The sequence below is a fragment of the Colius striatus genome, chromosome 19, assembly GCF_028858725.1.
Source record: "Colius striatus isolate bColStr4 chromosome 19, bColStr4.1.hap1, whole genome shotgun sequence".
In the NCBI taxonomy this organism is placed as follows: Eukaryota; Metazoa; Chordata; class Aves; order Coliiformes; family Coliidae; genus Colius; species Colius striatus.
Genome location: NC_084777.1, coordinates 1,736,264 through 1,760,223, shown reverse-complemented (window position 1 = coordinate 1,760,223; position 23,960 = coordinate 1,736,264). Strand labels below are relative to the sequence as shown.

At 44.9% G+C, this 23,960-nt stretch overlaps 1 protein-coding gene across 14 annotated transcripts in view; it reads right to left on the bottom strand.

The window, feature by feature from the left end:
* Window positions 1-23,960, bottom strand: part of STRBP (spermatid perinuclear RNA binding protein) — a 60,337-nt gene that overhangs the window by 16,955 nt on the left and 19,422 nt on the right. For 11 of the 14 annotated variants that reach the window (XR_009820062.1, XR_009820064.1, XR_009820063.1 and 8 more), the window contains 15 exons: window positions 20,234-20,409; window positions 16,855-17,072; window positions 16,453-16,618; window positions 15,133-15,277; window positions 9,702-9,796; window positions 9,196-9,291; window positions 8,381-8,492; window positions 7,694-7,791; window positions 7,142-7,253; window positions 6,367-6,459; window positions 5,337-5,536; window positions 3,809-3,964; window positions 2,994-3,128; window positions 2,038-2,178; window positions 927-1,050 (listed from right to left, as the gene is read on the bottom strand). Coding sequence is in view for 11 of the 14 variants with exons in the window: in XM_062011847.1 (XP_061867831.1) it covers window positions 927-1,050; window positions 2,038-2,178; window positions 2,994-3,128; window positions 3,809-3,964; window positions 5,337-5,536; window positions 6,367-6,459; window positions 7,142-7,253; window positions 7,694-7,791; window positions 8,381-8,492; window positions 9,196-9,291; window positions 9,702-9,796; window positions 15,133-15,277; window positions 16,453-16,618; window positions 16,855-17,072; window positions 20,234-20,236 (1,894 nt within the window). In the remaining 3 variants the exon portion in view is untranslated. The remainder of the gene's footprint in view (window positions 1-926; window positions 1,051-2,037; window positions 2,179-2,993; window positions 3,129-3,808; window positions 3,965-5,336; window positions 5,537-6,366; window positions 6,460-7,141; window positions 7,254-7,693; window positions 7,792-8,380; window positions 8,493-9,195; window positions 9,292-9,701; window positions 9,797-15,132; window positions 15,278-16,452; window positions 16,619-16,854; window positions 17,073-20,233; window positions 20,410-23,960) is intronic. The other 3 variants (XM_062011849.1, XM_062011851.1, XM_062011856.1) reach the window with 2 other exon arrangements.

Here is a 23,960-nt window from a genome sequence, read left to right as displayed (position 1 = left end):
GAAGCTACTGCATTTGCTTTGACTAAGTAACCTCCAGCATCTCATTCTTACAATTTATGGTTCAAGTAAAGCTGTCTAGATTCCCTTGACCTGTCACCTGCAAGCCTCAGACACATTGTGGAGAGTCACAAAGAACAATGCACTTTGAAAACCAAGGGGAATGAGAAAGTGAACGTTTCCTTGACATTTTCTCATGTTTACATTTGAACACTTTACACTTTATGTCATTTTCTAAACAAAACAATGCAACAAAGACCCTGCACTGTTCTGTAGCAGGCAGTGGTAGCTGAGTACTTCAGTTCTTCAGGCTGGAACAGCTACGCTTCTGATGGCTGCACGTGTGCTCCAAGGAACTGGCAGAGATATCCTGACCAGTAACTCACCTGCACCACAGATAAACATGAACCAGAAGGCCCCTGGATTTCAAAAGCTGTTTCTGCTACTCAGAGCAGTGTACCAGGGATGATGAATTAACATCAGCCTGAGTACAGGCAGAAATTATTTGGGGTTTTGGCCACCACAGAAGCTGTGCTCACATGTGCCATTTGTGTAGGAAGCTTCTGGGCACACAGTGCCTCCCGAGCCTGCCACAAGGGTTTCTTGCTAAAGCTACTCCTAATGCTGAAGGGTACACAATCCAGGAGGTTCTTAGCTAGGAAGAGAGTTTTGGGAATTGTGCCACAGCAGTGAACTATGAAGATGACATATAATAGAATAATGAAGCCAGGAAAGCCATTATGCCCATAACTGTGCTCTACACATGCCAAGCTTCAAGTTGTACACTCATAAAGGACAGTTTTCCAGCTTTTTGATTTATTTAAAGCCCCATAAATTCTCCCCTCTGCTTCATCTCAGATGATTAAAGCTGAAGAAGTCACTTGTATAGCTGATTGACACTCATGGAAAAGAACACCACAGTGCCTTACCTGGTGTTATGTATCCAGTAGCAGCAGCTGCCCCAACAAATGCCCCTCGTGTTAAAGCACCTCGTCCTCTGCCTCGGACAGCCTGGACTGCTGCAGAAACAGCTGTATTGACAACCCCTTTAGTCTGCCCAGAGTGATAAGAAATAGCAATTCAGAAGGTGAAAGCACTGGGGGAACTACAAGGTGATCTGCATTAAGTCAGCACCTTATAAAAAGCTCTTTAAACATGCTTGATGTGACCATTGTGTTAGGGACAGAATCCAGACTGGGGAAGTCATTTTCCCTATCTTAAGTGCACGTGAAACGTTGTCCTGTGAAGTTGTGTTTATCTCATTTACTAGACTGTCAACACAGTAATGGAAATGGAAATACTCCTAACCACAGGTCTTAGTGAAATGGAAAGGACCTAACAAGTTACAGAACAGAACCTAAAGTTGACTGTTCTGTAGGTGTATTTTATGAGACATTCCACTCCAGGATGAAATGACAAGATCCGAATTGTAACGTATTTGCACAAGAGACAGACACTGTAATCCCCAGGACTTAGTTCAGACTGTAGTCCTCTGGAGGAAGAATGCTGCTGGTAAGTTTCTGCTCTGTTCAGCCTCGACCTTAAATAGATTTGAGACATCATTGAGGCTCCTAAATCTAATGGACAAGACCGAGCATTGAGTCTTCCTCACCAAACAAAAAGGCTCATCTGAAAAGCTGAAGTGCAAAAAAGGAGCAAAAGTCTCAGCTTGCTCCAGAATCATGAGTGAAGGCCTCTGCCTGGCTGTAGGTGGCTTATCCCCCAAGTCTATGCACTGTACATGATGGAGAACACTCTGGCTCTGGCCTGAAACACCAGAGACTTCCACACTGACCTGACTCTGTCTCTGCCAGCTAATCAACACCTCTCTTTTTGTCCCTCCTACTGTTTCCCACTATATGGTCCCAATTATCAGATTATATTGTTCTATTACAATAATTACAGAGAATAAAAATAGAAACTTTATATGTGTGCATAAAACAAGGGACTGAGACCACCTCCTTCCTGTAGAAGTTCCTGTGTCATAAAACAACCCAGAGCTGTGATAACAGTGGCCAAAAAGCAAGGAACAATTCTTACCTGAGGAAGAATCTTCTTCTTCTTGTTATTTGCTGCATTAGGCCCAGAAAACAATTTTTCAAGTGCTGCTAATGCAGCACTTGCTTTTGCTACTTTCTTATTTGGGCCTGCACCTCTGAACTTCTGCCCATCTACTTCTACCTGAAAATTGAGACACAAATTTATGCCTAGTCTTTATCCTTGGGAACACCATGCTGCCCATCCATAAAGAACTTCAGTAGTAAGAAAGCCCCAAATCCTCAGTGTTTTATATGACACATTTCAATTGGTTCTAGGTCTATGGAGATGATGAAGAACACCTGAGTGCTCCTGTGAACTGTTCTGTCACAGATATTAGCAATCTGGAAATTACAAGTATAACTATTTGATACTGAACGTAGCCAATATGCTGAGCTTCTCAACACACAAATGGTACCACTGGGAAATCGGGGGGGGGGGGGGGGTGTAGGAATCCTTTGAGGCTCTCCTCACCTTTATCAGTGCTTTATGTACCAAAATCTTTGCCTACACTGCACACCCACTGTGTAACTGGAACGCTTACTTCAGCGAGAGCACAAGTAGCCGAAGAAATAAACGAGTTCACCCTCTGTTGCAGTCACTGGGAATACCTCTGCTAGGCTGGCAACAGGAGATTCAAATTGGGCCACTGGCATGGGGTTAGCAACTACATTTGTAAAGTTTGTAAATCAGGTATTTTTGTCAAGCTGTGGATCTTCCCTCCTCATGTCAAGACATGATGTAGTTTGAGGCTCTCAGAACCCAGTTTTAATGATCACTGTATTTTCCTGAAGCATAAAAGACATTCTTTTCCCCAGTCTGATCACCACAGTAGTAGATACAAACCCCTGAAAACATCACTATTTGCAAAATACAAGACATCTGAGCAGTAGCAGCAAGCAGTTCCAAAGCTGAGGCAGTGTGAACAAACCACCTTCCACCTCTGTGACCCCACTGACCTCCATCACAAAGCGCTTGTCGTGGCTTCCGCCCGTCTCCGAGATGAGCTCGTACTTCAGACCTCTTCTCTTTTCATTGAGCTCCATCACTGGGTTTTTGCCACTTGCTGTGAGTATAGGACCCTGAGTTCTTACCTAGAGAGACATTTGCAGTATTGCTTTAGAGCCTTTAGCTCCACAAAGGGCAGACAGGCATCTGCTGTCTTTGGCTTACAGTGCCAGATGGGCAGCCACTTGAGAACATCAGCATTAGCACTGTCTCAAGCCTCTGCAACAGCTCCTTCTTCCCAACGCATAGGCCTGGTCTGATGTCCACACAAACTGAACATTACACCAGCTGCACGTGGAATTTCAACCTCAAGAGCATCCAAAGCTGAAGCTGGGGCTGTGGTGTCAAATTCCTTGAAACCGAAGGCTTTCTCACTGAAAGGAGAGATGAGCCTTCCCAACCTTGCTGCTGCTCAGTCTAATTACGTCCTGGCTCTGACAGAGGGGAGTCTCATATCCCGGGTCACATGCTTCAGCAGAAATATCTCTAACTGTTTGGGAAGCAAGGACGGTAAAGCCATGACCTCAGCATAACAGCCTGTAGTAGAGTGCACTCAGCTGCAGATACAAATGAGCACTCACTAGTGAAGAAAAAGATGATTAAGGGATCAAAACAGTGTCTTCCAAAGCATCAAGATCAGGTGCTCTAGTACCAGGAGCTGCCCTTTGAAAGTAAAGTGTAAGAAGAGGGAAAAAAACAAACCCAAAAAGCCAAAGACCCCAACCCCACACCTCTCCATGTCTTGTACTTTGAGTGCAGGACTCACCTCTAGGGTAGCGGAGGTGTCAGCTGTGGAATTTCCAGTGTTATTGCTTGAGATTGAAGATGTTTCATTTTTACCTTCAGTATCTGATTTTTCATCAGAACTCATACACTCCACATCTGCATCAAAGCCAGTTGGATACCCCATCGCTTGTAACACCTACACAGAGCCACAGGACATGAACTATAAAGGAGGCAACAGTACAGGAACAAATGCAGAGCTGAAGACAGCACAAAGAATGTCCACCATGCCCTTAGTAAAGGCAGGTTGCTTAGAAATAAGTTTTCTGCTCTAATGAAATGGAGAAAAGCACAGCAGCAATGGGAAAAGAGCTGCAGGCGTCCAAAAGTGGAACCAACACAAACAGAACTTCAGTCTCAATGACAGCAACTGCTCACAAGCACCCTTCACCACCTTCATAACTCCTTGTAGAAGGAGGAAATTCAGATGTGCAGCCACTGCATGCCACTGCTGTACAGCAGGGTAAGGAGACCATCCCTCCTCTCTCTCTCTGAAAATTTACTCCCAAGAACAAAGTTTGCAAAGATCATTACATTCCAGCAGTGGCTCGAGAAGTGCACAGGTCACTGCAGCCCGGCTCTGTACGATCCTGGCACCTGGGGCTGCGTTTTCAGGGCTTCCCAATTTTAAAAAGGTGAGAGGTAGAAACTGAAATGGTCACAATAAACCCTCCTGTACATCTGGGAGAGCAGGGCCTGGGTCTGCTAGGAGGAAAATTAAGGAAAAAGAAAAGCTAGTGACTACCACCCCACCCATTTCCTCTTGGCTTCAATCAGAGATGTTTTGAAGTGTAGCCCAGGACTTTGTTTATGTGTAAATTTAGAGAAAAGAGAGCTGGACAGGTACCAGCACAGATCTGGCTGACGCAGAGAGGTTCAAGGGCAAAGAAGGCACTGCAGGGAAGGAGACAAATAAAAGAATGAGGCAGAAGGTCTGGAAGGACACACATGCAGAGAGCTACTTTTCCTGGAGGAACAACGCATTCCCTCAGATACTTCTGGACACTTTGAACTTGAAAGCACATGGGACAATGGGGTTTTCAAAACTGAAATCAAAGGAGAGCTGAAAGTTGCCAGATGAAGCTTCTAAAAAGGAAAGTCGTGTTCAAAACAAAACGAAGCACAGATTGACAGATGGGCTCGTTCGGATCCTAAGTGTGGTTCTATTAAAAGAGGTTCTCTTTCATATCAATTGTCTGCTGGAAACTTTGCCTTCTTCCCCAAGTGCAGCAGGCTGGCTCTGCTGCAGTCTGAGCTGTCCTCATGCTGCACATGAGGCTGCTCGTGCCCCTGTCCCAGTGCACTGCTGCTTCCCAGACCCAGCTCCATCCTGTAGAGCACTGACAAGAAGCAGCAGTGGGTTGGCCAGTACCCAAAGGGTATCGGTGTCTTACTGAAACACTGACTGAGACCAGTCCTTTATGTGCAGTTTGCCCCAGTGCACAAAGGTATGTTTCAGACACTGAAGGCAGGAAACTTCTGGGTTAGCACATCACTTCAGGCTGCCTTACCTTCACTGCCACGTGAAGCTTGGCTGTTTTCTTAGAAGGCCCTGATGCTTCATACGTCGTACCATCGACATCTACAGACATTGTGAAGACTGGGGCGTGGACTGGACCAGACTGTGACAGCAGCTTGTACTGAAGCCCCGGCCGGATTTGGTTCAGCCTCATCAGAGCATTCATGAGATCTATTGCTTTACTGTCTAGTACTGTGCAAGAGGAAGGGGGCAGGAGGAGAAAAAGGGAAAATGAGGGGAAAAAAAGATTAACACAAAATGAAACAGTTTGCATTTCAGTGCCTTTTGTCTGCCTAAAGGAGCAAAACAACCCCTCAGCAGTTGAGGACAGCCATAACACTGTAACAGGCCATTTTGCTACAGGTAACAACTACAATTGCCCATTTTTTAATGCTGTTGATACAATTCTTTTGCAGCTAGCTATATTCTCCCTGGCTGCTATAAAAAGTGTAACAAATTCCATAGGTAGTGAGGAATCAGATCCAGAACTGGCACTGAAGCAGTGTGATGAAATCAGCCCTCAGAACTGACTGGAACTCAGCAATGCTGAGACTTCTAGTCTGGGCATAAACACAGTGTCAATGTTTTGTAGATTAAGCATTTTATTTTTCTTGTGGGAGGGACTGAGAGACCAACAACTGTCTCACAAAAGGGAAGAATGAAAAAAGGCAAATCTTCATACAGCAAGGTCACTGCAGCAATTCTGAAAAAAGAACCCAACCCAAAGCCCTGCAGGAAGGGACATCATCAGTAAAACCTTTCAGCTGCTTGGGCAGCTCAAGCTTTGCTGTAATTGGATGGGCAATCCCATTTCAAAATGTAAATCACTGAGTTAGGAAAGCATGTCAGGGAGATTCTGCTGCACTCCCAGAGATGTGCTTGACATCCTGAACGTGAGCTGAGAGAACGTTTGTTTGTTCCAAAGACTCTTTCACATGCCATTCCACACCAACACAGGTTTTGAACCAGCTCCCACTGCACAACAGGTGGTGGAAAACAGACTGGAGGAGTCTTGCACTTACTTTTCCTCAGGTTGCGCTTCATCTTTTTGTTTGGATCTTTATCGTCCCCGACACTGTCTTCAAACGGTCTCTTCAGAGCAGAGGAGCCTGTACCTAGAGTATAAATTTCCTTGTAATATGGATTTGCTATTAGAAAAACAAAATTCCACAGCAGGAGTCTGATTAGTCCCATACTGTTCCTTGCTTGTTCAGAGCGAAAGGAACTCAGCCATCAGTCAAAGCCTTCTCACAGCTACATGTGACCTGTGTCAGGCTCCTGCTCGCGGTACTGTGCCACGCAAGGTGTCTGCTTCCATCAGCATGGCTGATACGAGCAGTGCAGTTCTGCAGTGGGGCTTTGGACAGCTTAAGGCAAGAACTCTAACAGTGTGTTTACAGACATGCTACATGGAAGTTTGCTTTTACTAGAGACACATTGATTTCTAAGAATTCTTGAGTAATTTTTACTGTAGATGCTCTTTATATTCTTTTTTATGGTCTCCTTCCCCTGCACAAGAATCACAAACACTACTGGTACTCATTAGACCCCAAAGGCCTTTGTGCTTAGAGACAAGGGGCAGTGACATCCCGTACTGCTGCTCCTCTGCCCGTGCTTCTGGAGAACGCAACTTCCACACTTTCTCCTAACGATTACATCTATTTTATAACCTCACATTTAACACAAGGAAAAGCCTTGACTTGGCATTCACAGCATCAGACTCAGGAATTTCACCCCTTCTAGACCAAGCCCTAGTTCAGTGCCCGGTTAGCGAGGTTTGCAGCAAACAACACCTACCTTCTTTGTCAGTTACTGACCAGGAATATTTCTGAAATGACTTATTTGATGGGAGGGGATCCATTTCCAAAACCTTATAGATCTGCCCAAAGGCTGATAATCTGAGGGCATGCTGAAAGGTGACAGCAGAAACAGAAGTTACATCACAGCACTGCTTTACCTCAGCTGACTAAAGTTTCTAAATAAGTTTGTAGACACAAAAGCACTTCTATGGGAAGACAGCCTCTGTGGCTGCCTCCTGTGGTGGCTATAGAAAATGCTCACATGAAAAGTTTAAGTCCACTAATTTTTGTAATGAGAAGTGCAGGACACATTGAGAGGGAGCCTGTGCAAGGGCTCTGTGCCATAAGCACTTGAGGTGAGATACAAGTGGATCGCAGACATTACACTGCATTTTGCAAGGGAGAGATTTCATACACACGTAACTCTTGCACCCATTAACTACTGTTTAATCTTTCCAGGACTGTTATTAAAATAAGCCACTCTGGCAGAGAATTCAGTGTATTCATGACTGCTACAGTATCTGTCTCCTCCAGCATACGAGCTCTCTACCTGAGCACTGTGTGTAATGGCTTCTTTTTGCTGAACTGTCATATAAGACAAAGCATCTGTTGGCTCCCGTTCACAGGGGTCGTGCAGACCAGGGCCTCCTAGGAGGGAAAGAGGCAAAGCAGGTTATTGAGAGCAAATGAGAAGCACTTTGACAATGGGGACTGATGGATGTGGCAATAGCTAGTCTCAGTCTTCAGCACAGTGGGTTAAAGGATTCAAACACCATTTAAAGCAAACTGACCCCAGGATTTTACCTCCTTGCAGCAATGGCCACGTAGCCCCTCAGGGTTAACGCTGCACGTGTGCAGGGGCATGAGCCACAAGCAGTAGGTTTAAAAAAAGGATCTGCACAGATATGTAGGCTTCAGTGCATCTACAGAAAACAGATGCTCATTATGTCTATTTGTTTGCAACCCCTTAATGAGACAGGAGTTAAACCTAACAGTCCCCAGTAAGCACTGGGCTGCAAGGCCTCGCTCCAAGGGCCCAACCCCAGCTTCCTTTCTGGGGGATTTTTGTTTGTTTGCTGTGCTTTTTTTTTCTTTTACTTTTAAAAAAGAAACCATTCAGCTCCACTGCAGATTAGGAGTTCAAGGCAGGCATTTTGCATCTAATCACATAGCAACTGCAAAACTTAAGGCAGGCTGATGAAGGTTTTGTGTTCCTGAGGTGAACTTGGCCCCTTACCGGGAAGCAGAATTCCAGATGCCAGACACTCCATCACCCGGCGCAACGCTTCCCCAGCGCCCAGAGGCCTATTGCAAGTACCTATAGATTTTTCACATATAAGCTCGAGTGGCTAGAAGACATTAAAGGATGATTAGTATGGACACATGGGTAACTGTAACTGCAGTTAAATATGGAGAGGTAGAGGGGAAGAATATTCACATCAGCTTACTTCACTTTTAATCCACTACAGGTCTAACTGACAAGAGGCATCCAGCCCAGAGGACAGTTCATGGCTCGTGGATTTGTTCCCTGCTCTGAGTTGCCTTTTGAAGAAACCAACCACTCTCCATTAATGCCCAAGTTTAAAAGGAGCCTTTCTGCAGCCCAGTCAGGTGAATGTTGTCCTCTTTTCAATGGGTTTTAAGTTCTACATGAGAGCCAACACAGTCTCCACTGACCTCCGAGTGCTCCTCCCTGGATAAGCAGAGCATTTGGCCTCCCCAGACCTGCTAACGTGACTTGCCCCCCTCTGGTATTGCTGAAAAGCTCAGCTGGGATGCAACAAGTAGGACTGTGTTGCAAACCCATGAGGGTGTGTGAGGTGCACGTCATGTCTCTCCATGGTACCCACAACATCTTACAGACTGAACAAACGCCTGTGCTCCCTTCCCTTCTTACAAGCACTTTTCCACACAACGTAACAGTGGGGAAGTGAAGGGCTGGGAGGTTTAAGGAGTTTCATACAGTGCTGTGTTTTCTCCAGTCAGACACTAGCACAGTTCTCAGCAGATCCAAGCCCTGACCCTGTGGCCTTCAGCCCTTTCTGTACTTACCCATCCTTTCAGTGGTGCCCATGTGGGGACTCTGTTGCACAAATCCCGCAGAATACGAAGGACAATTACACATGATTTTAGTCCATTTGCCCTGGCCTAAAACAAACAGAATGATTCCAATACACCTGCAAAAACCTGCCCTTCAGTTTTGCTTTTCAAATGCACAGAGTCCTGGGATAGACTTTTTAGAAAATTATCATTACTTAATACTTAATCAGCTTCATGCAAAATGAAAAGTTATAGCAAAGTATCGTACTTCAATTTAGAGAGACATATAGAAATGGAAACAAAACGTCAAGATTGCTTTTGTAGCCTCGTGACAACTCTCCACCAGTCGCTGTCTACCTGTCACCCTGGCCCTGGCACAGTACAGCACCGAATGCCCAGTTCTAGACCTTTGCTCTATTAGGGACTAGTCAGAAATTAAAGAGGCATTACAATTAAAACCGTCTCAAATTAAACCTCGTAAGGCTACAATAACAACAAGGTAAGAACAAATAGCCAACCTGAAACCATTTGGCGTGCCGCAGAGACGCCAAGGCCTCCAGGCATTTCTGCCTGTCCAATAAGTCCGGAGGATCTTTCATCGCAACATTATCTACTGGTGAGAATGGGATAAAAAGAGACAGATACAATTTGACCAAGGGGTTTCTGTCACAATACAAAAAGAGCGGCAGCATCTCAATGAGATAATAAGACTCCCAGAACTTAAGTGCACTGTGTTATTTAATTTAAACAAGCCATTAAAGGTAGTAAATGTGCCCGTGTGCAACAGAAGCAAAGGCATTCACTCCTTGTAAAACAACAGTAATAATAAAGATGGCCACTGCTACAGACAATCTGGGATCTTATTAAAAATGTACAACACATTTTGGGGCAGAAAATAGCTCTATAGCACTTTCTTTTTTTTTGGCTGGGTTGTATTGGGCTTCTTTCTCTTCTTTCCCCTCTTTGTGACTTCTGTTCCACAAAGGTGGCACGGAATTTCAAAGAGACAAGCTTCTTTTGACAAGAGGAAGATATTCTTGGGGAGGATATTAAAAATTTGTTGGAAGGAGAAAGTGATGTCCATGCAAATGCTGAGAGTTCTGAAGAAAAACACTGAGTATACTTGAAATGTTACTGCATGAACACTGCAGGCCAATGTAATTCCATGCAAGAAACACACAAGAAACTCTGGTAAGAAATTTGGCAGTTTGGTGTTTCATGTAGTTGGGACAAATGGAAGGTGTGAGTTTGGTAACTTCCAGAATGGAAGCAAATCGGAGAGGTAGTTCCCTCTTGTAAAAATCTTCTTCCCAATAGCAACTGCAATCAACAGAGGAAAGACAAAGGTTTGAGAGACAAGACACTGACACTTCTGTGCAGCTTTACACTCTTTTTTTTCCTCCTTTTTTCCAGTCCCCTCCAGCCCTGAATGGAGGGACATGATGCATCAGTCCTTTCTTCTCTATCTTTTCTCTTTCTTATTTTTTTCTTTATTGCTAAGCAGTCAGTAGCAGCCAGATTCTCTGGAAACGCTGCACAAACCATAGATTTTGCATATCTGTGAAGTCAGGTTAAAAAGATCTTAGTTTTTAGCTGACATGAGAAAAACACGTTGGAGGAGCTAAATCCATGGCTCAACTAAAACACTGAATGTCATTTTCCAGTGAGTACACAATCACTGTCATTTCAAAAAGAGTAATTTGGAAAGGTGGTCTTTTTGTTATTCATAATGGTCAGTTCTTCAGGTCTTGAGGAACCTGTGCAGGTCTGAAGGAAACACAGTATCCATTCCAAGTTGAAGACTATGCTAGATAAGCAAAATCCAGCAAGACATTTGGAGTGTGGGGGCAAGTAAGGAGAGAAAAAGTACCATTGGTATGTAGTACAATTAATTAGCAACATCTCAGAGAACACTCTCGTAGGTTACTTTGGATAGTCTTGGCTGCACGTGCAGTTGCATCTGTAAAGGTACTTCATCTCCTGTGCCATTCCAAGGGAAGGTTACTCTGGTAAAAGCACATTATGTTATAATGGATAAAAGAGCCCAAAGCCAAAGACCTAGTGTAAAACTGAACAGAAGCAGGTATCTTGTCTGACAGTTGGTGGTTGCAGTTCATACCTGTGGCTCTGCTGCCAGCAGACGACTTCAGTGCTATCAGCTTATTTTCTGACCCCAGTGAACTTGGCAGCAGATACTTGCATTGTTTGTTACTGCCCTCATCAGCAGTCTTACAGTAGGGGATTAACCACTCCTCTGGCCTGTTTTCCAAATAAAAGCTGCAAAGTCTGAAGGCATTGGATTTCTGTGAGCATGGGAGGTCATTCTGGAGGACAAGATTTGCTTCTCAATTTCCTTTGCAGTTTGGTTCTTTTCAGGAGTAATGTTTTGTGGCACACAATTCCTAAATGCACATGTGTGACTTAAGAAAACTTCCTTGTGGACAATGTAAACATCTGCTCCAAGCTCATGTATTGTATAAAACAACTATTGTCAATGAGTGATCAGAATCTTATTTTAAATCGTTAGAAATGGCAAAGGTGACTGATTGCAAAATCGTTCCTTTCTTGCAATGATTGGATCTTTAAATGCCTTGGAACGGTTACTTAGTGTCATACAAGGCTTTGGTACAGCTTGTTGCAACCCCTGACAAAGTCAATTCATTTTTCCCTTAAAGATCACAACAGACACAACATCTGTCATTCGGGTGACTGAAAGCCTTCAGAAGATTCCTTTCAGCAAGTCAGAATCATACTTTTCCTCCAGGATTAAGGCTGTTTCCAAGGGTCTCATTAACAAGAATGTTGCCAATTGCAGATTCAGTACCAGTGCCCTGAGCACCTTTCACAGATGTTGCAGTCAGCCAACTTTTGGGTGCAAGATTCTATTAAACAGAAAGATGAAGAGAACAGGCAGTGAAGAGGGCGAGCGGCTGGCAGCAGGCTCCCTTTCGACACCCTCAGGAGAATGGCATGTTTCTTCATGCTCTGCCAGTCAGGAAAGTGAGACCCAATCCAAATTTCAAATGCAATTGCAAAGCTTTACTGTTTTTTCTTGTGGTTTTAACAAGGGCAATGACAGGAGTTGAATGAGGGTTAATAATAAAGCCCTGACATTAGCTCACACTGTGCAAGACAGACCCAAGTCCTTCGGTAACTCTCTCCCCACTTTGCTGGGTGTGTTCTCTTCACACAGTAGCTGCCAACTGCAGCCACTTGCAGCCCCAGGAGGCACATTCTGCTCTCCCCAGAGGCAGGTGCCCCTCCGAGCCTCGCTGGCTGCGGCTGCCCGGCACAGGCACGGAGGCAGGCTGCCTGTGCTGTGCGTGCTCCGGGAGCCAGGCTCATTTCAGCCCCGCTTTGGCAAAGAAACTCGCTCATTATTGCATAAGCTTGTTGTTACCAAGCGTACAGTAACAACAACTGATTTGCAAGCCTCGAGGTTCTGCTCTGGAAAGCCCAATTCACATTTGATGCTGTGACTAGAAATTGTTTGTTACAAAGTTCCGATTTTCAGCTGCTGCAGAATGCAGGAATTGTAGCTGCTTGACTTCTCAACATGAGAAAGCAGAGCTTTATGGGTAGCCATTTGTGAGAAACACCAAAATGCACACACACACTGGGCCACTATTTATTTTTGCTAACAAGCAGCAAAAACAAATAGGACAAACACCACATCTTAAACATGGACACTTTTCCAAAGAGCTGGGGACCGAGGGGAAATCCAGGGATGTTTTTGGGTACATTCTGACGTCAGGGCATGAAGGCACACACAGCATTCCTACAGAACAGATGGGAGCACTGCTAACGAGGGCCGGGGTGCCTTCCCTTGCGGCCGGGTTAGAGGAGGATTAGTGCCAGTCACACCGAACCGAAACCTTGGTCAGTTTTGCGTGGCCCCAGGGGCCAGTGGCAGCGGGCAAAGCCACGGCCTATCTTACAGGTAAGATGAAAGGCAAGTTGACAAGCATTTTGAGCTCCTTCATTCAAAAGAATGGATGGAATAAACTCAAAACAGTGTTTCAAACTGCATAGAAAGTGTATTTACGTTCTATTGGTGTAACTCGGGTACTGAAAGCACATGGCAGTACTTTCTTTGGAGATCAAAGTCTTTTCAGGGGACAGTTTCTCTGAGTATTTTGCCTTGATTTGAGGTATGAAACCTTTTCAATCTGGATGTAACTTAAAGTGGCCTAAATGTGCTGGAAATATTATGAAAAGAAAGCACCCCCCTTTCAGCTGCCCTGGTGCATCTGCACAATGCTTCACATAGCTCTGAACTGGAACGTGAGAAAGGTTTCTGTTCACTCGTGATGAATCAATGTCAAGGAACCTCGTCTTTAAAACAAGACCTGTTCCCCTATTCACTGTCCTGGCCAGCTGCACAGAAAGGACAGTGTAACACTGCTCTGAGGCAGGAAATCCACTCACAGGTTTGTCAGACAGTAGTACAGAACCTGAAAAATCTTTGGAGATGCTGCAAACAGATGGAACATCTACATGTGTGGTATAAGCAAGCATAAAAATTCCAGTCTTCATTCAATTTGAGATGAATCCAGGACTCCCTAGAGGTTACTGCCACAATGGCATCACTTTTTGCAAGAAAATACTTGGCCAGAAGCCTTTGTGCAAAACCATCCCCATGTGAGAATCTTCCCACTCTTCTACCGCTCAGATTTGCTCTGTGCTTCGTGCTGTCCCTCACAGACATGGATCAGCTGCAACAACTAGAGGGCTGATCTCAGCATCTTATGGGAAGCTGAAGAAAGCTGAAGCAGTATGCAATTTATTTTTAATGGTCTTGCAAAAGAGCATGGTTACTAATTTGGGAATCAACAGCCATTGCAATTAGGAAATCTTTGCCATTCATCTGTTTTGTAAGATTTTTCTGCATCCAACTGCTGCCAACGTTACATTTCATCCAAAAAGGGATCCTTCCTGCCCCTGCCTCACACCAAAGGAACAGAAACTGACCAACATTTCTCATGGCATCGGTATTTCAGGTGGGAGGAGGGAGGAAGCAGAGGACTTGTGGCAAGTCTGGACATGGGAAAGGAGCGACAGGGAGTTCCCTAGCCCACACGGGCCCAGCTGCCTCAGTTGTCATGACAGAGAGTGGCCAGTTGGTCAAAGGTCTGACATCATCCAGTGGCAAAGTTTCTAGGGACAGGTTTGGGAAGCGGAAGCAGAAATTACTGACAAGATTTGAAAAGTAAAACCAAAGTATGGCTACATTTGCTCTTTTCTACTTCTCTTTCTGGTTTGTTTCCCAGCTCGTGGGTACTACCAGGCAACACTCCTCTGACGAGGGATGTACAGCTATCTCAGAGGTCAGGCACTGGGGAGAAGGCACAAGACACTACAGTATAGTTTTCTAGATCTAGTTTGTTCTAAGGACATGAGGTACAACATTCAAATCAGAAGCAAAAGTGCTGTGTCATAGCACTGTAACTTCAACTGCATCCCAGTTGGCAAATTCTTAAAGCTAGAAACACACGCATCGGTATCATCAAGTCATAAAACCCGAGGGCCAGGACATCTTGCCAGCTTTGCAGGAGAAGGGTTTTTGTGTAAAAAGAGAAACAATTTTATGAGTTTTTCCAGGTACTACAAACCAATCCCACTTGACTGACTTAACTTGAGAACAAGACTGTGCAGCACCGGGGTGCTCAAGGATTAACAAGTCTGAAAGAAAGGAGAACTGAGATCTGATTGTGTCTCAAAGTTAACACGGTAGGAGTATTGCTTGCGAATGAAACCACCTGGAGTTACATGAAAATTAAGCAACTGTTGCTGTTTGAAGACACAAATAACATAAGCTATGGTGGCAATAGCCAATCTAGTTAGTACAGGCTGCACAATTAAAAACCGACTTCCCGCTTAACCCTGTGCTGCACAGTCCAGGCATCGAGACAGAACAGTCTTAGAAGCAAGTTAAAACGCTTTGGGTACCTCCTTCCTTCTTCTCTGCTTCATCTCGAATGAGAGGGGATGTAAGTATCACCTTCAAAGTTAGCTTGGGCTCCTTTGTGTTATGAATAATAATAGCTGCCTCATTTACATGCTCCTCCACGAGATACTTCTCTTCTGTGAGTTTCTGAAAGTCACCAAGAAAAATTTCAAGACTCTCCCAGTGAAGTGAACGCTGCCAGGCCTACGCTGCCCTCAGCTCTCTACACGTCTCTTACCTGTCTGTAACCTCATCCCTCATGGTGCTTCCCCACAGGATCTTACCTATTTGTCCCTTGAATTTGCTGCACAGCTTTTCTTTGCATCTATTCCGCCATTCTCACTGGTTTTTTAAGCAGATGCTAACGCTTCTTAGCATTTTCAACCCTTCTCATCTCACACCTCACTACAAACAAGCAATATTTACTCTTTACTGCTCCATGGATCCTTAGCATTTCCAGCTATGGATAAGGCCATGTCTGCAGGCACAACTTCATCTCATTAAAACAAGCTCTTTATGTGAATAAACGAGCAGCGAGAACAAATAGCTGTCAAGAATGGCAGAACACATACTGTCTGTGTGGAAATAAACACAAGGCAGAAAAGCAGATCAAGTTTGGATGTGGTTTTGAGAGAGGCACTTGCAGGGAAATACTTGAGGGCATGGTTTCTCAGCAACAGAGCATGTCAGTCTGGAAGCTGGACTGATTCAGAGTCAGAACTCTGTTAACACAGTGTGATCCCCAGCTGCTTGAAAGAGACTGACATTAGCTCTAAGTGCTGCCTGCTGGATGCCAACATCAGAACTAAATAGCCAGAAACAAAAAGAACTGAGCTCATGGAAATGAACGAGCACCTAAAGTGACTTGTTCTCCCTTCAGAAGTACAGAGGTGTTTATCTGGGAAGGGCCCAGGCAAAGCAAAGCAGCTGCAGCACACAGCTTCGGGCTCAGGGGAGACAGGACATGGCCACAGAGCAGCTCAGGCTCAAGCAAGGAGATTTCCAGGAGTGCAGCTCAGCTCACGTTAGTGGTTGGACCAGAAAGCAAAAATCAGCTGGGTTAGTTCCCAAGCAGGTGAAGTGCCAGCAGAGGAAAGCTGACATCACAAACAGGGAGTAGGCGACACAGAACGAGATGTTAAGTTTTGTAACTACGTGTCACCACATTGAACATGTCACACACCCCAGATGTCATCCCAGATGTCAAAACATATTTCTTTAATATGTATCACTTGTCTTTTTCCCTAGAACAAATCCCATCCTTCCCCAAATACACCTTGCAGTGCTCCCAGCCATTGTCAGACTACCCTAAATGAACTCACCTGAATTTGAGCTGGGAGATTGTCTTTAACTATACACAGCAAGGTCTTTGTGGGTTTTTCTTTGCACATGAGAACCAGCTCCAGATCCATATCATCTTTTATCAGCAAGCCCTTTGCAACCAGGCCAATTCTCATTACACCACACAACGTCCGACCACCTTGATCCCTGGAAGTGAAACACTTGGGAGTCATTAACATGGTATTTTCACACACTCCTGACAGTTGTGTTACCCTGTCACAGTGAGGAGGCAAATGGGTGGCTCTGATGACTGCTGAAGTGGCCTGTCACTGGTCACCCAGCCACATCCCTCTTACCATCCAGAGGATGGACATCTCCCCCTCCCCCAAAACAACCCAGACCACAAGCAAACTGACAAAACCAAGGCTCAACAACTCACTCACTTGGCATTGCTGTCTGCAGCATCCTCCTTTGCTTCCACATCACCCTCACATTTTGTAGACTTGTTCTTTTCATCCATCCAGTCAGAGACATGTTTAAGGGCACATTCTACTGTTGATACCATGTTCTGGACAGCTTCAAGTTCCTCTGGAGATGGATAAATGGTTGAGTGTTTCACCATGACATGGCGGTCATCGTTAGCAAAAGATCGGATCGATCTCTGTCACAAAGTGGGAAATGGGGGAAAAAGAACAAAGTTCTTGGGTTACTGATAGAAGGACATTGCCTGAATCCTCCCTGGCAGGTGTAGGAACGTGGTCTGTGATGATCATTGCTTTCTTATCTTGATTTATATCAAGTTTTAAAAGGAGAAAGGAAAACAAATGTCAGTGCAAAAATCAGCATTAAGGTGTTCAAGCGTTTCAGACCTCGGATGGGTTTTATAGCTCCTCGGATTTGACTCTTCTACAATAATTTATTGGCTACTAAGAGGAACAGACACATGTGGAGAACAGTTCTTCATGTTTATGTCTACCAGACACATCTGGAGCAGAGTTTATGTTTACTTCTGCTTTAGGATGAGATAAATTGTGCTTCAGAGGTCCATTTCCCCATCCACCCACCTGTGACCACACAAGTCTAGACCACTGCATCACATCAGCTGCTACAGGCATTTCAGCCAGCTAACATTCATCTTTTTGCTGGAAGCTGGGACACCATGTGCACTACTCCCAGGTCAGAACAAAGGAGAACTCAGAGGACTCTAGAAAACTCAGTACACCCCTATACAGCCAGGGAGGATGCAAAAGAAGTTGAGTTGTAGACTGCTTTACTCTGTCTGCAGTGGTTAGAAATGGAGTTTCTACATCTCGCCCTTCAATGACTCCCCTCTCCACAGGCTTTTTCTGTCTTCTCCCCACCCTCCCCCTGCAAGTTTCTCTTTGAGAATAGGGCATGGTCTGGCAGGCTAGGGATATGGTTAGAGTCCTGAAGAAGGGACCAAAAAAACCCACCTGAGTTTCATTCAGTATCTCTGACTTCCCTCATCCTTTGACCATCAGGTTTATTTAGATTAAGCTTTCCAAGTCAGTGAGAAATCACTTAAGCCCCGATCTTGCCTCAAGGACCAACAGCTCATGGAGATACAAGCTGTGAGCCACAGTTCTGAAAGAGGGGCTTCCCTCCCCTGCAGTACTTGCAGGATTTAATGAGCTTGCTCGCAGCAAAGAAAAGCCAGGGTCCTTATCCCAAAAGGTGACCTCATTTCAAGGCAGAAAAATTTAGAACATGAGCATCCCAGGGTGAGAGCAGACTGGGTACAGCTTATGGAAAGGAGGGCAGACAAGGAGAAGTTTCCTGTTTTGTAAAAGGCACTGATCCTCTCCAAATACAACTGTGCATATTCTGTGCTGCGTGCAGCCACCTCTCCTCTCCTGATGCTCGAGAGAACAGCAACACACTTTAGAACAAGGCAATTAAGGAGCCATTCTCTGATGGTTCTGTAACTGCTGTAGATGAAGTCATAGGCAATACATACCACCACAAGAGGCTTAGCAAACTGCACAGGGATTTACAGAGGCATGAATGAAGATGAGGAGAGAGACAAACTGTTAATAAAAGACTGAGCTGATTTATTTTTAAACTAAAAAAGCACCCCAAAAATATCAAAGAATAGGAAGAAATTAGAGTGCTAATTAACAGAATCTGCAGTGAAACTCAAGAGTCCTGAGTGACATTGTTGAGGAAGGCAAACTTAAGTGGTTGGGTAACTTGTTCTAGGAAGCTTATGGTTTGCCACATGCTGTCCAGATGAGGCTTTTTTTTGATGTAAAGAGTGGCCCAGACCAGCTGTGACCACGGCACAGACCTCTGGCAAGAACAGCTCTGTAGCTTGTTCTCTATAGACACATCAATTGCTGCTGAAAGCCTCCCAGAACCTGGAATCATCCACCAAAAACCTGTGTTCCTCTTACACATTAAATACCTTAATTAGGTTTCATTTCCACCCTTGCTTCATGAGTCTGTAACATACCCTCAACGACACAAAGGGCCTTTGAAGGACCTCAGAGGCCTCTGAGTTGAATTCTTTTTAAGGAACTGCTCATGATTTCCTGGCTTAGTGCACTCCCTGGGTCCCTTCCACTGAAGGCTGATGTGACATCATCCCTTTCTCAACCTTTGTGCTTGTACCCAGATGGACAACTCAAGAAGTAACAGAAACTCCTCAGCTGAGGTCTGGTGTCATCCCCAGCACTTTCACAGGTTGCAAAATGCTTCCAGGAGCCTTTTGTGGCTTCTCTGTGCCACAGATACAGAGAGGAGCTGCCTTCAGCAGCAGAAACCCACCATCTGCAACTCACAACTAACTCACCCCTGCCATTGCTCATCTCACAAAGTATCAGTCAGGAAAAACAGTAAAACAGGAACAAACTGGTAAGGCCTAATTTAGAAGCCAGTTGTTTTGTTTTCTGATGAAGAGAGACAAGATCAATTCTTCCAATTACCCTTTCAGCCAAAAATAATAGCAAAATGAGGCCCTGTTTAAAATACAATACATTGACAACTCTGCTTTGTCAAGTGTTCTTCCTCCCTTTGTGCTCTGCAACAGGGTCATTTCAAGTATAAATATAAACACAAATCAAATGAGAGAAAACTGTACTTAAATCTGATTGCATTCATCCTCAGTTCCACTCTGTCAGCAATAACCTTAGAGGACTTCAAAATGTATAATTACGCTTCAACTGCTCTGCACAGGTGTTTCTCAGGAACGGGGCAGGCCTGTTGCCTTTCTGTGAATGCATCTTCCCAATCTTACCATCACAATACTTCATACCTGCACAGCCTGACAAATTCACCATCCCTGGCATTCCCAGTGTGCAGCCACCAGCAGGGAGATCAGCAATGACTCCTCACTTCAGCAACACACCGAGGAGAGCCAACTCCACACGTTTCATCTCCGCTCCTAACAGCACGTGCACAGAACCACATTCAGCCCCACACAAACGTGAGTAATCACTACTTGCTTTTGTGAGGAAGAGGTGGAAGGGGAGTTATCAGCATTTGGTGATGCAATCTGCAAGTTCAAGGTCACTCCTGCTGTTTGCTCCAGCTTGCTAATGCCAGTTTTATTAGAAACCCTTATGAGCATCCCCTTTGTTCATATTTAATAATTCATGTAATGCAGGCTCACAAGGCAACTCTCTGGTTTTAAGAGGCTGACAATACATCAAACCTCATTTGCTTTGCTTAAAGCATGCAGTACCATCTCTAATTTGGTGCAAGGTCAGAAAATCCCCTTCCTCTGGTTTTATCAGGCGCCAGACGAGACTGTCAGCAGAGAATATTTTTAATGCAACCCTATGAAAGGTGACAAATACCTACCATGGTTTGTTAGCGTTTCAGCTCTCTCTCCCTCCCTTTCTCCTTTTCCCTCCTCCTTGGTGTCTTTGCTAAGCACTGTTTTGCCTGATAGAACCTCTTCATAAGCCTCTCAGTCCCTTGACAGCTCAAGAGTTCATACAGCCAAGATGCTCTGGGAGTCACTTTCTGTAATTCACCTGCAAAAAGAGAGAAACAACTTGAAACCAGGAGAAACAGCATGTGAATTCCAATCAGTGTTCAATGCAGCACATTAAGTCAAACCACTGATTACAGCACGAAGGCTCCAAGATGGGGAGGCAGTCAGTGAACCATTTATTCCTGAACAAGTAGATGTCACCGTGGAAAGCAACTTTTTGTCACGTGCCCACAAGCCTGTAATGATTTTGCTGTGCCCTTACCCCAGGGTGGTTTGGCAGCCACCTGGCAATCCAAGTGTCTAGGATGAGGCAACAGGGAAATCCAACATCTCAGAAGTGCTCTATAGGAAGACAGCTCAAGTCCCTGTTTTTGTGGTGCACACACATTAGGTATCAAACACACTGTCTAACTGTCAAAAAGTAATTATCTGTTGAAATGCCCAGTATAGCCCTCAGCCCAGAATTTGTTGGATGCTGAACAACAGGAACAAAGTCTTGAGGTGGGTTTTAAGGTGCAAGTTGTTATTTAAAGAGAGACAAGTGCATTCTAACAAAGACTGAAGATGTAACACTCGTGGGAATGTTCAGCTGAAATCATCCACACTGCCTCTGCCTGCTTCTCACAGCACACAACGGTTAGAAGATCCTGCAAGAGCAGCCCTCTCCTGCTAAACTGGGAAACAAGCACCAGCACTGGCAGTGCAAGGAACTGCACATAATCTCTCTGTAAGACAGCAGTGGAATAAAGAGCAGGTAATGTGAGAGAGGAAAGGATAAGCTCATTGCATAGTGAGACACTCTAGTCCTTGCAGAAAACTCCTGTTTTTCTTTCACTGCACATATTGTTGCATCAGCTTTTCATCAACATTCTGAAGCAACTGGAAACCCAGTCAGTAAATTTCTGCAGACTGACACACACTCAGATGTTTTCCTTCGCTGCTCTGTGTCAGTCCTTCTCTAGCAATATGTTGCATATTGTCTGTCAGAGAATTCTGACATTGTTAGAGATTAAAAGCATGTTTGGCAACAGCAGAGGAACAGAGGAAAGGACTTGAAAGCTGAGTAGATGCTTAAACCTCAGGGGTGTGACAGGGAATAATGAAAATGTTGCATCCCATAGAGATTTGGACATGCCAGGGAACAGGCAACAACAAATCCTGCTTATTTCCCTAGTTAAGAAACGAAGCATGTTTGCAGGACCAATAGCTTTGGCAGCAAGTGCCTAATGTTTGTTTGTTTCTCACACCACTGAATTTAGGATGCAGAACTGGGTAAAACAGCATCCAGAGAAGAACACTGTGCAGGGCCCTGTCTGCTCCAGCAGCTGCCAAGGATGAAACCCCGAGAGAGTTACATGCAGCCAGACTAAAAATACCTGGGCAAAGCGAGCTCCTGCAAAGCCTGATGGACCTCACTGCTTATCACAAAGGCTCTACACACCCTACCAGGGGATAGTAACTCTCTACCAAATTGCTTCCCAGAGCAATCAGGGAAGGGGATGTTCTTTCACAGGACCAGACTCTAAAGAGATCTGGAAAGCCAGGCAGGGGCAGCCGGGAGGAAAAATAAGCAAAGATTATGCTGCTTTGGCACTACTTATCCCAGGAGCTAGTCATAGGCTCCTCCACACTTAATAGCCTTTCACCCTCTCCAAAAGCAACCAGACTCTTTATGAGATCTTTTTGTTTTGCTTTACTATAACAACAATAATCTGCTTCTGAGTCAGCAGGTGGCAAGCTAGAGAGACTTTTGAGACTTGTTTCTAGATCATCTGTCTCCTTCAAATTACTTCTCTCTTCAAACTAAATTCCAGCAATCTTCACATACTCTTCTTCCCTGTGACTCCTACATCTCACATTTTCAGTTTGCCATCCTCTCTGGTAACTGTAACTTGGCAATTCCAGGCAGAGAGAAGGGCACTGGAATGTGTTGCTGACTTCAGCATATGCCCGGTGCAGCATCTCTAGGCTCCAAGCAACACTCCAGCCCGGCCTCCCTCTGAAGACTGCTGCAAGCTGTTGCTTATCGGCTCGTGCACTGCATTGAAAGCAGATGGACAAAGATAGCTGGCTGAGCAAATTCTGGTGCTTCAGTAAATTGCTGAGCAGACTCCTGTCTAGAGGAAAGGTCTGCACACCACCTCACAAGCTCTGAAACCAGAGACCTGAGGGTGCAACTCTGGATGTGCCAGGTGCTTCTCAGTGTTCTTTGAGAATCTAAAAGTGACTGAAAAACCATTTCACAGCTGTGATGGGGGTTAATCTTCTGTGGACAGACAAAGCAAAACCACCCACACCTCTGAGGCCTCTGCATTAAGAGGGTAGTAACCATCTTGTTTTTAAGACAGGCTGCATTTTGGTGACAAGGAAAGTTGTTGGATGAAGACATTTCCAAGGTTGATTGTGCCTGTTCTTTTTCTCAGCAGTGACTGGCTGAGGTCAGGGCACAGACAGAGGAATTACACTGGGAACTTTCTAATAAAACTCAGAAAGCTGAGGGGAAAACAAATGCTGTGAGTTGAAGCTGATGCACAATGTCTTTCCAGTCAGGAACACCCTCAGAATGTTTCACAGACATGTACACAGGGAGAGGGAAACCCAATAAAGTTCAGACTTTGAGAGGAAGTTTAAACAACAGCACTAACCAGGAGGGAGTTTACTACAGAAGTGCAGCCACAATGTGCAGAACAAAGTCCGTTGGACAGCATGCAGAACTAAATTAAGGAAAACTAAAATCAAATCTGCTGCAACCATATGGGCTAAGGCAGCAGAACACAGCTCAGCACCAAACACATCAGAAAGCATTATGTGAAGTGAGCAGCAATTCCATAAATCCAGCAGTCTGGATTTCCCACCAGGCTACAGCAGGATATTCAGCCCTGCATCCTCAGGGAAGCTGATGCCCAGACCGAGAAGCACGGGATGAGAGTGTCTTACCCAGGGGCTGCCACCCACACTTGCAAGAAAATGTCTAGGAAAAGCAACTAGCACCACCAAGACCTTGGTGACCTTGAGAAAGTCACTTTACCTCTGCATCATGTGGCCCTGAAGTGTAAAACAAGAGTAAACACTTGCTGTCTCCAAACCAGGTCACAGGGAGCTGAGCAGAGCCTGCCCACTGGGGATCTGACACATTATAAATGTTATTAAAACACCATGACAGTCAAACAATGTTTCCATTAAACATCTCATCCTTCACAGAGGAAGTTTATGCTTTGGCACAAGACAAACAATGAAAAGAATTTCAGTTGAGGCCTTTGTAGTAGGACATATTCCTGCATCTGCAGCTGCCTTCCCAAGAGACACACATTTACACAGCCAGAAGTAATGAACGTGCCTCACTACCTGGGAGTGCTTGTGAGCAGAAAAGTGAAAAAGCAGGAGAAACAGGTACTTGCACTCCACAGGGACTGGAATGTTAGAGCAGAATCAGCTCTAAGCTTCTAAAAAGGAGAGATGATGCCCCTCACAGCACAGAGTGGTACAGTGCACAAAGGGCACCTGGTGGAGAGGGGAAGAGGAAACAGAGGTCAGAGGATTCCAGTCCTCCAAATCTTCACTCCAGTGAGCTGCTGTTTAAGCACCTGGCCA